The sequence below is a fragment of the Oncorhynchus tshawytscha genome, unplaced genomic scaffold, assembly GCF_018296145.1.
Source record: "Oncorhynchus tshawytscha isolate Ot180627B unplaced genomic scaffold, Otsh_v2.0 Un_contig_7909_pilon_pilon, whole genome shotgun sequence".
Taxonomy (NCBI): Eukaryota; Metazoa; Chordata; class Actinopteri; order Salmoniformes; family Salmonidae; genus Oncorhynchus; species Oncorhynchus tshawytscha.
Genome location: NW_024609380.1, coordinates 22,501 through 40,000, shown reverse-complemented (window position 1 = coordinate 40,000; position 17,500 = coordinate 22,501). Strand labels below are relative to the sequence as shown.

Below are 17,500 nucleotides of genomic sequence, written 5' to 3'. Positions count from 1 at the left end.
ATCACTATACCAGAGTCATGTACTCTACATCACTATACCAGAGTCATGTACTCTACTGCTCTACATCACTATACCAGAGTCATGTACTCTACATCACTATACCAGAGTCATGTACTCTACTGTTCTACATCACTATACCAGAGTCATGTACTCTACATCACTATACCAGAGTCATGTACTCTACTGTTCTACATCACTATACCAGAGTCATGTACTCTACTGTTCTACATCACTATACCAGAGTCATGTAACCAGAGTCATGTACTCTACATCACTGTACCAGAGTCATGTACTCTACTGTTCTACATCACTATACCAGAGTCATGTACTCTACTGTTCTACATCACTATACCAGAGTCATGTACTCTACTGTTCTACATCACTATACCAGAGTCATGTACTCTACTGTTCTACATCACTATACCAGAGTCATGTACTCTACTGTTCTACATCACTGTACCAGAGTCATGTACTCTACTGTTCTACATCACTATACCAGAGTCATGTACTCTACTGTTCTACATCACTATACCAGAGTCATGTACTCTACTGTTCTACATCACTATACCAGAGTCATGTACTCTACTGTTCTACATCACTATACCAGAGTCATGTACTCTACATCACTATACCAGAGTCATGTACTCTACTGTTCTACATCACTATACCAGAGTCATGTACTCTACTGTTCTACATTACTATACCAGAGTCATGTACTCTACTGTTCTACATCACTATACCAGAGTCATGTACTCTACTGTTCTACATCACTATACCAGAGTCATGTACTCTACTGTTCTACATCACTATACCAGAGTCATGTACTCTACTGTTCTACATTACTATACCAGAGTCATGTACTCTACATCACTATACCAGAGTCATGTACTCTACATCACTGTACCAGAGTCATGTACTCTACTGCTCTACATCACTATACCAGAGTCATGTACTCTACATCACTGTACCAGAGTCATGTACTCTACTGTTCTACATCACTATACCAGAGCCATGTACTCTACTGTTCTACATCACTATACCAGAGCCATGTACTCTACTGTTCTGCATCACTATACCAGAGTCATGTACTCTACTGTTCTACATCACTATACCAGAGTCATGTACTCTACATCACTGTACCAGAGCCATGTACTCTACTGTTCTACATCACTATACCAGAGTCATGTACTCTACATCACTGTACCAGAGTCATGTACTCTACTGTTCTACATCACTATACCAGAGTCATGTACTCTACATCACTGTACCAGAGCCATGTACTCTACTGTTCTACATCACTATACCAGAGTCATGTCCTCTACTGTTCTACATCACTATACCAGAGTCATGTACTCTACTGTTCTACATCACTATACCAGAGTCATGTACTCTACTGTTCTACATCACTATACCAGAGTCATGTACTCTACTGTTCTACATCACTATACCAGAGTCATGTCCTCTACTGTTCTACATCACTATACCAGAGTCATGTACTCTACTGTTCTACATCACTGTACCAGAGTCATGTACTCTACTGTTCTACATCACTATACCAGAGTCATGTACTCTACTGTTCTACATCACTATACCAGAGTCATGTACTCTACTTCACTATACCAGAGTCATGTACTCTACTGTTCTACATCACTATACCAGAGCCATGTACTCTACTGTTCTACATCACTATACCAGAGTCATGTACTCTACTGTTCTACATCACTGTACCAGAGTCATGTACTCTACTGCTCTACATCACTATACCAGAGTCATGTACTCTACATCACTGTACCAGAGTCATGTACTCTACTGTTCTACATCACTATACCAGAGTCATGTACTCTACTGTTCTACATCACTATACCAGAGTCATGTACTCTACTGTTCTACATCACTATACCAGAGTCATGTACTCTACTGCTCTACATCACTATACCAGAGTCATGTACTCTACTGTTCTACATCACTATACCAGAGTCATGTACTCTACTGTTCTACATCACTATACCAGAGTCATGTCCTCTACTGTTCTACATCACTATACCAGAGTCATGTACTCTACTGTTCTACATCACTGTACCAGAGTCATGTACTCTACTGTTCTACATCACTATACCAGAGTCATGTACTCTACTGTTCTACATCACTGTACCAGAGTCATGTACTCTACTGTTCTACATCACTATACCAGAGTCATGTACTCTACATCACTGTACCAGAGTCATGTACTCTACTGTTCTACATCACTATACCAGAGTCATGTACTCTACTGTTCTACATCACTATACCAGAGTCATGTACTCTACTGTTCTACATCACTATACCAGAGTCATGTACTCTACTGTTCTACATCACTATACCAGAGTCATGTACTCTACTGTTCTACATCACTATACCAGAGTCATGTACTCTACTGTTCTACATCACTATACCAGAGTCATGTACTCTACTGTTCTACATCACTATACCAGAGTCATGTACTCTACTGTTCTACATCACTATACCAGAGTCATGTACTCTACTGTTCTACATCACTATACCAGAGTCATGTACTCTACTGTTCTACATCACTATACCAGAGTCATGTACTCTACTGTTCTACATCACTATACCAGAGCCATGTTAATGCTGTGCTTTATTATAAAGGGGTTTTTCTGCTCGGCGTTCCAGGTAAATCAGAGCCACTCTACTCTCTGTTTCCGGCACCTTCCAATATACCAATGAATCACTGTACAAAACAGAATCGTCTTCAACTGATCCATATTTCTGACTAAGCCTCCAGTGTTGACCTATAGGTGAACCAAGGTCAAACAGACTGTAACAGATCAATGGGAAGAAACCATACCCAGACGTGCTTGAAGATTCCCGAAAAATCTTCCTCGTCCACAGGAAACTTCAAGTAATAGAAGCTGTAATGAAGAAAAGCAGAAGAAAGAAGGTACCTGCAGTGTACGACCATGGGTCCTGCGTCTGGAGGGTTGCAGGCCTTGACCCGTCGTAGGAAGGCCAGGAAGGGGGTGGGGTGTTCGGGGACCCCGTGGTCCGGCCAGGCTGTAAACTGGAACTGACGAATCTCACGCTTCTCATTGGAGCCACTCTGGAGGAGGGGAGAGGAGGGGAGAGGAGAGGTGGGGAGGAGAGGAGAGGTGGGGAGGAGACGAGAGGAGGGGAGGGGAGGAGAGGGGAGAGAGGAGAGGAGAGGAGAGGAGAGGAGAGGAGGGGAGAGGAGAGGAGAGGAGAGGAGAGGAGAGGAGAGGAGGGGAGGGGAGAGGAGGGGAGGGGAGAGGAGAGGAGGGGAGAGGAGGGGAGAGGAGGTTACACAAAAAGTACACACATAAAACATCCGTCTGTCTCTCTCTTTCTCACACACACACACACACACACACACACACACACACACACACACACACACACACACACACACACACACACACACACACACACAACCCCCCCCACACACCTTTGTAGAGAGCAAAGGTCCTAACAGAGTATGTAGCCAGCTCTACAGTGTCCAGCAGAGTAACCTGTATCAGCCCATATGTCTCTGTTCCTCTGGTAGGCCAGTACTGATCACATTTTACCTGCAGAGACAGAGAGACAACGTCAGAGGGGGCGGAGGGGGTAAAACAACTGAGAACAAAAGAGAGAGAGAGAGAGAAACAGATAATGAAAGAGAGACCGAATGTGAATGAGAATGTGTGTGTTTTTTTACGGAGAATATGAGAGAGCGAGAGAGAGAATGTGAGAGAGAGAGAGAGAGAGAGAGAGAGAGACAGAGATAATGAGAGAAGAGATAGAAGAGAGAGAGATAATGAGAGAGAGAGAGATAATGAGAGAAGAGAGGGAGAGATCATGAGAGAAGAGAGAGAGAGGCAATGAGATAAGAGAGAGAGAGAGAAAATGAGAGAGAGAGAGACGGAGAGAGAGAGAGAGATGGAGAGAGAAGAGAGGGAGAGATCATGAGAGAAGAGAGAGAGAGGTAATGAGATAAGAGAGAGAGAGTGAAAATGAGAGAGAGAGAGACAGAGACAGAGAGAGAGAGAGAGAGAGTGTGTGTGTGTAGGTACAGTGTGTGAGAGACAGACAGGTGTTATTCTAAGTTATCTATCAGATACTGAACTAGCTATAAGTGGCCACAGGATGTTGTGCTAACCTCTACAAATATGCAAACACCAAACCCCAGCATGCTTTAGCACTGCACCACATCAAATTCCACATAACAAGCAGACAGATTTGTAGTTCTTTTCCAGCCTCAGAAACCACAGGGAGCTAAGGGAACAAAATTACAGAAATTCCCCGGAGAGCCCATGGCAGAGTCAGGCCAAACCAAACGATGAGGATGAGCTGATCCATCCAGTTTCACATCAAAGCCAGTGGGGAGGCCTGCTCTGCATTCCACTCATCCAGACTGGATTCTGGTGTTTCTGGCCATTGCTACTCTGTAATTAACTGTTCTCTTTCCCTGAAACGCTGGGATTATAATACCTCATTATACTGTACTGCTTTCCACAGGGCTGAGACAGCTTCACATAGTGAGTCAGCTTGACATACAGGACACCCCCTGGACAGGACACTAGTCTATCTCCTGCTTCTGTAGGGAGAGACAGGACACCCCCTGGACAGGACACTAGTCTATCTCCTGCTTCTGTAGGGAGAGACAGGACACCCCCTGGACAGGACACTAGTCTATCTCCTGTTTCTGTAGTGAGACAGCTTGATGTACAGGACACCCCCTGGACAGGACACTAGTCTATCTCCTGTTTCTGTAGTGAGACAGCTTGATGTACAGGACACCCCTGGACAGGACACTAGTCTATCTCCTGTTTCTGTTTTGAGACAGCTTGATGTACCAGGACACCCCTGGACAGGACACTAGTCTATCTCCTGTTTCTGTAGTGAGACAGCTTGATGTACCAGGACACCCCCTGGACAGGACACTAGTCTATCTCCTGTTTCTGTAGTGAGACAGCTTGATGTACAGGACACCCCCTGGACAGGACACTAGTCTATCTCCTGTTTCTGTAGGGAGACAGCTTGATGTACCAGTACACCCCCTGGACACCAGGACACAGGTCTATTACAGGTACATAGCATAGCATTTCTACTGAGAAGCTGGGTTACTCACCAGGGAATGACTGGCCTAAACATAGCATATTGTAGCTCCCTAATGTGCTGTATATGTAGTCTAAGGCTGATGTACTGAAGCTCTATGGTACAGTCTAACAGTCTAATAGTCTAATAGTCTAACAGTCTAACAGTCTAACAGTCTAATAGTCTAATAGTCTAACAGTCTAATAGTCTAATAGCCTAATAGTCTAATAGTCTAACAGTCTAATAGTCTAATAGTCTAACAGTCTAACAGTCTAATAGTCTAATAGTCTAACAGTCTAATAGTCTAATAGTCTAATAGTCTAATAGTCTAACAGTCTAATAGTCTAACAGTCTAACAGTCTAATAGTCTAACAGTCTAATAGTCTAATAGTCTAGTAGTCTAATAGTCTAATAGTCTAACAGTAGTCTAATAGTCTAACAGTCTACCAGTCTAATAGTCTAACAGTCTAATAGTCTAATAGTCTAATAGTCTAGTAGTCTAATAGTCTAATAGTCTAGTAGTCTAATAGTCTAATAGTCTAATAGTCTAACAGTCTACCAGTCTAATAGTCTAACAGTCTAATAGTCTAATAGTCTAATAGTCTAACAGTCTAACAGTCTAGTAGTCTAACAGTCTAATAGTCTAATAGTCTAATAGTCTAACAGTCTAATAGTCTAATAGTCTAACAGTCTAACAGTCTAATAGTCTAACAGTCTAACAGTCTAACAGTCTAATAGTCTAACAGTCTAATAGTCTAATAGTCTAACAGTCTAACAGTCTAGTAGTCTAATAGTCTAATAGTCTAACAGTCTAACAGTCTAACAGTCTAATAGTCTAACAGTCTAACAGTCTACCAGTCTAATAGTCTAATAGTCTAACAGTCTAATAGTCTAATAGTCTAATAGTCTAACAGTCTAACAGTCTAACAGTCTAACAGTCTAATAGTCTAATAGTCTAATAGTCTAATAGTCTAACAGTCTAATAGTCTAATAGTCTAACAGTCTAATAGTCTAACAGTCTAATAGTCTAATAGTCTAACAGTCTAATAGTCTCATAGTCTAACAGTCTAACAGTCTAACAGTCTAATAGTCTAACAGTCTAATAGTCTAATAGTCTAATAGTCTCATAGTCTAACAGTCTAATAGTCTCATAGTCTAATAGTCTCATAGTCTAACAGTCTAACAGTCTAACAGTCTAATAGTCTAACAGTCTAATAGTCTCATAGTCTAACAGTCTAACAGTCTAACAGTCTAATAGTCTAACAGTCTAATAGTCTAATAGTCTAATAGTCTAATAGTCTAACAGTCTAATAGTCTAATAGTCTGACAGTCTAACAGTCTAATAGTCTAACAGTCTAATAGTCTAACAGTCTAATCCTACTGCAGCTCCTTAATGTACTATTAGCTATGTAATAAACAGTAGCTACCTAACCTAACATGGATGACTAGTGGCTACAGTCTAGATTAAACAGAGAACAAACGTTTTGGGTCAGTTTAATTTCTTTTCATCCAATTCTGGACAGGACCTGAAATCCCAGATGGAGACTTGAGAAGAAATAACAAATCTAATTGATAATGAATGGTACTAAATCTACTTGAAGAGGAAACGGACTGAACTGAAATGGAAGTCCACCCCGACCTTGAACGAGATCCAAAGAACACAACACACAACAACATGCAACGTGAACTAACGGACAACGTGAACTAACGGACAACGTGAACTAACGGACAACGTGCATTTTGTTGAGTCTCCAAAAGTGTTTTTTTTTTAGAGGAGCATTTCAGTCATTCTCAGCGTGTTTTAAAAACCAGACAGAAAATAATATATTGTGTGATCAGAAAACCATGTGAGCAGAGGTTGCAGAAATGAAGTAAGAGAGTAAAGGGAGAGGGATAGGGGGAGGGTAAAGGAGGGAGGGAAGGAGAGAGGGATAGGGGGAGGGATGTCTTGCCTTGGAGAAGAAATAAGAGGGCATCTGAAACAGACACAGAAAGAGAGAGGGAGAGAGAGAGAGAGAGAAAGAGAGAGAGAGAGGGTTGAAAAAGAGTCACAGCAGCAGCTACCACACAGCACTACAGTACATTACTACCACAGTATTAGTACTGCTATTAAAATGGTACTATATAGTACATGGTAATACTACAATATTAGTATTATTGTTAGTATTAGCATGGTACTACCAGAGCCATATATTTAGTCATACATATCCATATATTTATCCATACATAACCATATATTTATCAATTTATAACTATATAACCATATATTTATCCATATATAACCATATATTTATCCATATACAACCATATATTTATCCATATATAACCACATATTTATCCATTGATAACCATATATTTATACATATATACAACCATATATCTATCCATATACAACCATATATTTATCCATATATATCCATATATTTATCCATATATAACCATATATTTATCCATATATAACCATATATTTATCCATATATAACCATATATTTATCCATATATAACCATATATTTATCCATATATTTATCAATTTATAACTATATAACCATATATTTATCCATATATAACCATATATTTATCCATATATAACCATATATTTATCCATATATAACCATATATTTATCCATTTATAACTATATAACCATATATTTATCCATATATAACCATATATGTATCAATATATAACCATATATTTATCCATATACAACCATATATTTATCCATATATATAACCATATATTTATCCATATATTTATCAATTTATAACTATATAACCATATAATTATCCATTGATAACCATATATTTATACATATATAACCATATATTTATCCATATATAACTATATATTTATCCATATATATCCATATATTTATCCATTTATAACCATATATTTATCCATTTATAACTATATAACCATATAATTATCCATATGTATCCATATTATTATCCATATATATAACCATATATTTATCCATATATAACCATATATTTATCCATATATATATAACCATATATTTATCCATATATAACCATATATTTATCCATATATAACCATATATTTATCCATATGTAACCATATATTTATCCATATATAACCATATATTTATCCATATATAACCATATATTTATCCATATACAACCATATATTTATCCATATATACAACCATATATTTATCCATATATTTATCAATTTATAACTATATAACCATATAATTATCCATTGATAACCATATATTTATACATATATAACCATATATTTATCCATATATAACCATATATTTATCCATATATAACCATATATGTATCAATATAGAACCATATATTTATCCATATACAACCATATATTTATCCATATATACAACCATATATTTATCCATATATTTATCAATTTATAACTATTATAACCATATAATTATCCATTTATAACCATATATTTATCCATTTATAACTATATAACCATATAATTATCCATATGTAACCATATATTTATCCATATATAACCATATATTTATCCATATATATAACCATATATTTATCCATATATAACCATATATTTATCCATATATAACCATATATTTATCCATATATATAACCATATATTTATCCATATATAACCATATATTTATCCATATATAACCATATATTTATCCATATGTAACCATATATTTATCCATATATAACCATATATTTATCCATATACAACCATATATTTATCCATATATAACCACATATTTATCCATTGATAACCATATATTTATCCATATATTTATCAATTTATAACTATATAACCATATATTTATCCTTATATAACCATATATTTATCAATATATAACCATATATTTATCCATATACAACCATATATTTATCCATATATACAACCATATATTTATCCGTATATATAACCATATATTTATCCATATATATAACCATATATTTATCCATACATAACCATATATTTATCCATTTATAACTATATAACCATTTATTTATCCATATATAACCATATATTTATCTATTTATAACTATATAACCATATATTTATCCATATATAACCATATATTTATCAATATATAACCATATATTTATCCATATACAACCATATATTTATCCATATATACAACCATATATTTATCCATATATTTATCAATTTATAACTATATAACCATATAATTATCCATTGATAACCATATATTTATACATATATAACCATATATTTATCCATATATAACTATATATTTATCCATATATATCCATATATTTATCCATTTATAACCATATATTTATCCATATATATAACCATATATTTATCCATATATATAACCATTTATTTATCCATATATAACCATATATTTATCCATATATAACCATATATTTATCCATATATAACCATATATATATCAATATATAACCATATATTTATCCATATACAACCATATATTTATCCATATATACAACCATATATTTATCCATATATACAACCATATAGTTATCCATATATATAACCATATATTTATCCATATATAACTATATATTTATCCATATATATCCATTTATTTATCCATTTATAACCATATATTTATCCATTTATAACTATATAATAACCATATAATTATCCATATGTATCCATATTATTATCCATATATATAACCATATATTTATCCATATATAACCATATATTTATCCATATATATATAACCATATATTTATCCATGTATAACCATATATTTATCCATATAACCATATATTTATCCATATATAACCATATATTTATCCATATATAACCATATATTTATCCATATACAACCATATATTTATCCATATATACAACCATATATTTATCCATATATTTATCAATGTATAACTATATAACCATATAATTATCCATTGATAACCATATATTTATCCATATATAACCATATATTTATCCATATATAACCATATATTTATCCATATATAACCATATATGTATCAATATAGAACCATATATTTATCCATATATAACTATATATTTATCCATATATTTATCCATTTATAACCATATATTTATCCATATATATAACCATATATTTATCCATATATATAACCATTTATTTATCCATATATAACAATATATTTATCCATATATAACCATATATTTATCCATATATAAGCATATATTATCAATATATAACCATATATTTATCCATATACAACCATATATTTATCCATATATACAACCATATATTTATCCATATATACAACCATATATTATCCATATATATAACCATATATTTATCCATATATATATAACCATATATTTATCCATTTATAACTATATAACCATATATTTATCCATATATAACCATATATTTATCAATATATAACCATATATTTATCCATATACAACCATATATTTATCCATATATACAACCATATATTATCCATATATTTATCAATTTATAACTATATAACCATATAATTATCCATATGTAACCATATATTTATCCATATATAACCATATATTTATCCAAATATATATATATTTATCCATATATAACCATATATTTATCCATATATAACTATATAACCATATATTTATCCATATGTAACCATATATTTATCCATATATAACCATATATTTATCCATATATAACCATATATTTATCCATATGTAACCATATATTTATCCATATATAACCATATATTTATCCATATGTAACCATATATTTATCCATATATAACCATATATTTATCCATATATAACCATATATTTATCCATATATAACCATATATTTATCCATATATATCCATATATTTATCCATATATAACCATATATTTATCCATATATAACTATATAACCATATATTGATCCATATATTTATACATATATAACCATATATTTATCCATATATAACTATATAACCATATATTGATCCATATATTTATCCATATACAACCACATATTTATCCATATTTAACTATATATACGGTAGGGCAAAAAAGTATTTAGTCAGCCACCAATTGTGCAAGTTCTCCCACTTAAAAGATGAGAGGCCTGTAATTTCCATCATCGGAACACTTCAACTATGACAGACAAAATGAGAAAAGAAAATCCAGAAAATCACATTGTAGGATTTTTAATGAATTTATTTGCAAATTATGGTGGAAAATAAGTATTTGGTCACCTACAAACAAGCAAGATTTCTGGCTCTCACAGACAGTGTACCTATGATGAAAATTACAGGCCTCTCTCATCTTTTTAGGTGGGAGAACTTGCACAATTGGTGGCTGACAAAATACTTTTTTGCCCCACTGTATAGCCATATATTGATCCATATATGACCATATATTTATAAATATAGATGTATTTATCTATATATTTACATGAATACATACTCTGGGTACTACATGGCAATACTACTAGTCATGGTAATACTATGGTGATACCACAGTATAAGCATAGTATTAGTAGTAGCCTAGAAGAGGTTTCTACTAAACTACCTCAACTATTAGTATTATCATGGTACTCATAGCCATATATTAACATGGATATATAGTCTGGGCACTACATGATAATTCTACTAGTCATGAAACTACATAGTAGTAGTACTACTAGTCATGGTACTACATAGTACATAAACTACCATGGTACTACATATACATGTATTATCTAGCCATGGTACTACATAGTACATGTTAGTTCTACTAGCCATGGTACTACATAGTACATGTTCGTTCTACTAGTCATGGTACTACATAGTACATGTTAGTACTACTAGTCATGGTACTACATAGTACATGTTAGTTCTACTAGTCATGGTACGACATAGTACATGTTAGTTCTACTAGTCATGGTACTACATAGTACAAGACAGTACTACAGTATAAGCATAGTATCAGTAGAAGCATGGTGGAAAGAGAAAGTTGTACCTAGTTTCTACATGGGGTAAGAAGAGAGACGGAAGACTAAAGGTGACAACACCATGTTAGAAACACACATAGTACATGTTAGTTCTACTAGTCATGGTACTACATAGTACAAGACAGTACTACAGTATAAGCATAGTATCAGTAGAAGCATGGTGGAAAGAGAAAGTTGTACCTAGTTTCTACATGGGGTAAGAAGAGAGACGGAAGACTAAAGGTGACAACACCATGTTAGAAACACACATAGTACATGTTAGTTCTACTAGTCATGGTACTACATAGTACAAGACAGTACTACAGTATAAGCATAGTATCAGTAGAAGCATGGTGGAAAGAGAAAGTTGTACCTAGTTTCTACATGGGGTAAGAAGAGAGACGGAAGACTAAAGGTGACAGCACCATGTTAGAAACACACATAGTACATGTTAGTACTACGAGTCATGGTACTACATAGTACAAGACAGTACTACAGTATAAGGTGACAGCACCATGTTAGAAACACGTTAGAGGGAGAAAATACATGATTATTTGAAGTCCTAATAGGACAGTCATACTGCTGTATACACACATAATATACAACAAGGTTCACCAACTGGCCCCTTGCATGTTATTTGGCCACCCCAAGTTTTCTAAGCCCCCCAAAAAAACAATATAGATATTTATTTATTTATTCTTGGCAAAAAAAACTGTAAACCCCCCACCACCAGCAAATCAGCTCCAACTGATTTTAATTTTGGAAATCTGTTCTAAAAAGTATTCAAACGCATAATAAAGAGATGTATGTCATCGTATCGGTTTTAAAAATGTAAACAACATTTGAAATGATTCAGTTTAAAGCCTTACTATTATACTGTATCTGTTTGGACTTGTTGTGGTCATTTTTACAGTCTACAAAATGATTAGGCAGTTATGTTCCCTGTTCCCCATTGGCCGTCCACACCAGAAGACATTGTATCTCCATCCCCATTGGCCGTCCACACCAGAAGACATTCTATCTCCATCCTCATTGGCCGTCCACACCAGAAGACATTCTATCTCCATCCCCATTGGCCGTCCACACCAGAAGACATTCTATCTCCATCCCCATTGGCCGTCCATACCAGAAGACATTCTATCTCCATCCCCATTGGCTTCTATCTCCATCCCCATTGGCCATCCACACCAGAAGACATTCTATCTCCATCCCCATTGGCCATCCACACCAGAAGACATTCTATCTCCATCCCCATTGGCCATCCACACCAGAAGACATTCTATCTCCATCCCCATTGGCCATCCACACCAGAAGACATTGTATCTCCATCCCCAATGGCCGTCCACACCAGAAGACATTCTATCTCCATCCCCATTGGCCATCCACACCAGAAGACATTCTATCTCCATCCCCATTCATCCACACCAGAAGACATTCTATCTCCATCCCCATTGGCCGTCCACACCAGAAGACATTCTATCTCCATCCCCATTGGCCGTCCACACCAGAAGACATTCTATCTCCATCCCCATTGGCCACACCAGAAGACATTCTATCTCCATCCCCATTGGCCGTCCACACCAGAAGACATTCTACCTCCATCCCCATTGGCCGTCCATACCAGAAGACATTCTATCTCCATCCCCATTGGCCGTCCACACCAGAAGACATTCTATCTCCATCCCCATTGGCCATCCACACCAGAAGACATTCTATCTCCATCCCCATTGGCCATCCACACCAGAAGACATTCTATCTCCATCCCCATTGGCCGTCCACACCAGAAGACATTCTATCTCCATCCCCATTGGCCGTCCACACCAGAAGACATTCTATCTCCATCCCCATTGGCCATCCACACCAGAAGAATTCTATCTCCATCCCCATTGGCCATCCACACCAGAAGACATTCTATCTCCATCCCCAATGGCCGTCCACACCAGAAGACATTCTATCTCCATCCCCATTGGCCATCCACACCAGAAGACATTCTATCTCCATCCCCATTGGCCATCCACACCAGAAGACATTCTATCTCCATCCCCATTGGCCGTCCACACCAGAAGACATTCTATCTCCATCCCCATTGGCCATCCACACCAGAAGACATTCTATCTCCATCCCCATTGGCCATCCACACCAGAAGACATTCTACCTCCATCCCCATTGGCTGTCCACACCAGAAGACATTCTATCTCCATCCCCATTGGCCATCCACACCAGAAGACATTCTATCTCCATCCCCATTGGCCGTCCACACCAGAAGACATTCTACCTCCATCCCCATTGGCCGTCCATACCAGAAGACATTCTATCTACACTGTATGTTGACATTAGTGGGTACAACGCTGTACAGGACATAGTCTAGTTCTACCTCCATCCCCATTGGCCGTCCACACCAGAAGACATTCTATCTACACTGTATGTTGACATTAGTGGGTACAACGCTGTACAGGACATAGTCTAGTTCTACCTCCATCCCCATTGGCCATCAACTGATCCGTCCTCCTTCCCCCAAATCATTACAATGATCTGACACTAACTGCTCATATAAGTAGCTCTGGATAAAAGTGTCTGCTAAAAATCACTTAAATGTAAAAAATGTAATTTCTATCAATCAATCTATTGATTTGTAACTGTCCTCTTCACTGTATTAAACAAGGGATCTCAGTCCTTACCCGAGACTTCTCCTCTAGCTTGGTCATCATGACGATGTTGGCCGTGTGCTGTTCCCAAACCAGTCTCCAGAAGTCACAGAAGGTCTCGGGGAGAGAGCCCTGCGTCGCGATGTAGGCGTTTTGGCGACGGTAACCATCTATGTAGTTGGCATTGATGTAGTCACTGCCTGGGATACCTGGAGGAGGGGAGAGAGAGGGAGGGAGAGGGGAGGGAGGGAGAGAGAGAGAGAAGCGGAGGGAGGGAGAGATACATTTGTAATGTCCTTATGGTTTTCAGACTTCTGTGTGTAACGTTTACTGTTAATTCTTTCAGAAAATCAGATCAGCCATCCCGTAGGGATTATCAAAGTGTCAATCAATCAATCAATCTGCATGTACAGTCGATGTGTTGGTTAGTGGATGTGTGTTAACTATCTCAGCTGATAACCAGTTTGAATTGGAGGGGATTGTGTTAAAAACGTAGTATGGCTAGCAGGGGCAGTATTGAGTCGCTTGGATGAAAGATGCCCAGAGGTGCCCAGAGTAAACGGCCTGCTCCTCAGTCCCAGTTGCTAATATATGCATATTATTATTAGTATTGGATAGAAAACTCTCAAGTTTCTAAAACTGTTTGAATGATGTCTGTGAGTATTACAGAACTCATATGGCAGGCAAAAACCTGAGAAGAAATCCAAACAGGAAGTGAGAAATCTGAGGTTGGTCGATTTTCAACCCAGCCCCTATAGAATACACAGTGGGATATTGGTTATGTTGCACTTCCTAAGGCTTCCACTAGATGTCAACCGTCTTTAGAAACTTGAATGAGGCTTCTACTGTGATGTGGGGCCGGATGAGAGCTCTTTGAGTCAGTGGTCTGGCAGAGAGCCAGGTCCTGGTCACGCGCATTTCACATGATAGCGACCTGCGTTCCATGGCTTCTCTATACACAAAGGGATTCTCCGGTTGGAATGTTATTGAAGATTTATGATAAAAACATACTAAAGATTGATTCATTACTTAGTTTGAAATGTTTCTATGACCTGTAATATAACTTTTTGAAGTTTTCGTCCGATGTTCGGCTGGACCTGCACGAGCGTTTGGATTTGTGTACTAAACGCCCTAACAAAAGTAGCTACTTGGACATAAATAATGGACATTATCGGACAAATCAAGCATTTATTGTGGAACTAGGATTCCTGGGAGTGCATTCTGATGAAGATCATCAAAGGTAAGGGAATATTTATAATGTTATTTCTGATTTCTGTTGACTCCAACATGGCGGATAATTTAAAAAAAATTATCCTAGCACCGTTCTCAGATTATTGCATGGTTTGCTTTGAAATCTGACACAGCGGTTGCATTAATTAAGGAGAGGTATATCTATAATTCCATGTCTAACAATTGTATTTTTATCGACATTTATAATGAGTATTTCTGTAAAATGGTGTGGCTCTCTGCAAAATCACCAGATGTTTTTGGAACTAGTGAACGTAACGCGCCAATGTATACTGAGATTTTTTTATTTAAATATGAACTTTATCAAACAAAACATACATGTATTGTGTAACATTAAGTCCTATGAGTGTCATCTGATGAAGATCATCAAAGGTTAGTGATTCATTTTATCTCTATTTGTGCTTTTTTGTGACTCCTCTCTTTGGCTGAAAAAATGGCTGTGTTTTTCTGTGGCTTGGTGGTGACCAAACATAATTGTTTGTGGTGCTTTCGCTGTAAAGCCTATTTGAAATCGGACACTGTGGTGGGATTAACAACAAGATTACCTTTAAAACGGTATAAGATACATGTATGTTTGAGGAATTTTGTAATTATGAGATTTCTGTTGTTTTGAATTTGGCGCCCTGCACTTTCACTGGCTGTTGTCATATCGATCCCGTTAGCAGGATCTCAGCCCTAAGAAGATTTAACTATCACAGCTGATAACCAGTTTGTATGGGAGGGGCTTGAGTCAACTATCTCAGCTGATAACCAGTTTGTATGGGAGGGGATTGAGTCAACTATCTCAGCTGATAACCAGTTTGTATGGGAGGGGCTTGAGTCAACTATCTCAGCTGATAACCAGTTTGTATGGGAGGGGCTTGAGTCAACTATCTCAGCTGATAACCAGTTTGTATAGAGGGGATTGTGTTTCTATCTCAGCTGATAACCAGTTTGTATGGAAGGGGATTGAGTCAACTATCTCAGCTGATAACCAGTTTGTATGGGAGGGGATTGTGTCAGCTATCTCAGCTGATAACCAGTTTGTATGGGAGGGGATTGTGTCAGCTATCTCAGCTGATAACCAGTTTGTATGGGAGGGGATTGTGTCAGCTATCTCAGCTGTTACCAAGCTTGTATGAGAGGGGATTGTGTCTGTTTCATTAGGATCAGTCATGTTCATCTGGGCCTTATGCCCATAATCCCCCAAATCACTGTGTGTCTCACACACACACACACACACACACACACACACACACACACACACACACACACACACACACACACACACACACACACACACACACACACACACACACACACACACACACACACACCCCTGACCTGATTCTAGTGAGTCAGAAAGCAGGTCACAAAGCTCTTGATGTATCTTTTGAGGTCAGTTTATATAAACTAACAAACACCCCTCCTTGATAACAACAGTATCAAATACACAACTACCAAACAACCCTTCTATTCCCTATATAGTGAACTACTAGTGACCAGAGCCCTGTTCCTATATAGTGAACTACTTTAAACCAGAGCCCTATTCCCTATATAGTGAACTACTTTAAACCAGAGCCCTATTCCCTATATAGTGAACTACTTTAAACCAGAGCCCTATTCCCTATATAGTGAACTACTTTAAACCAGAG

The 17,500-nt window shown here is 36.7% G+C and overlaps 2 protein-coding genes across 2 annotated transcripts in view; one reads left to right on the top strand and one right to left on the bottom strand.

Annotated features, from left to right (window-relative positions):
• LOC121844689 (receptor-type tyrosine-protein phosphatase S-like) overlaps positions 1–14,837 on the bottom strand; it is a gene marked incomplete at its 5' end in the record, with an annotated part of 62,749 nt that extends 47,912 nt beyond the window's left edge. Inside the window, 3 exon segments of the mRNA XM_042315067.1 lie at positions 2,943–3,097; positions 3,459–3,581; positions 14,652–14,837. Of these exon segments, the coding sequence (XP_042171001.1) occupies positions 2,943–3,097; positions 3,459–3,581; positions 14,652–14,837 (464 nt within the window).
• Positions 14,838–14,917: 80 nt separating this feature from the next.
• The window catches only part of LOC121838630 (phospholipid phosphatase-related protein type 5-like), a 16,396-nt gene continuing 13,813 nt past the window's right edge, over positions 14,918–17,500 (top strand). The window contains exon 1 of the mRNA XM_042315068.1: positions 14,918–14,938. Within this exon, the coding sequence (XP_042171002.1) occupies positions 14,918–14,938 (21 nt within the window). The remainder of the gene's footprint in view (positions 14,939–17,500) is intronic.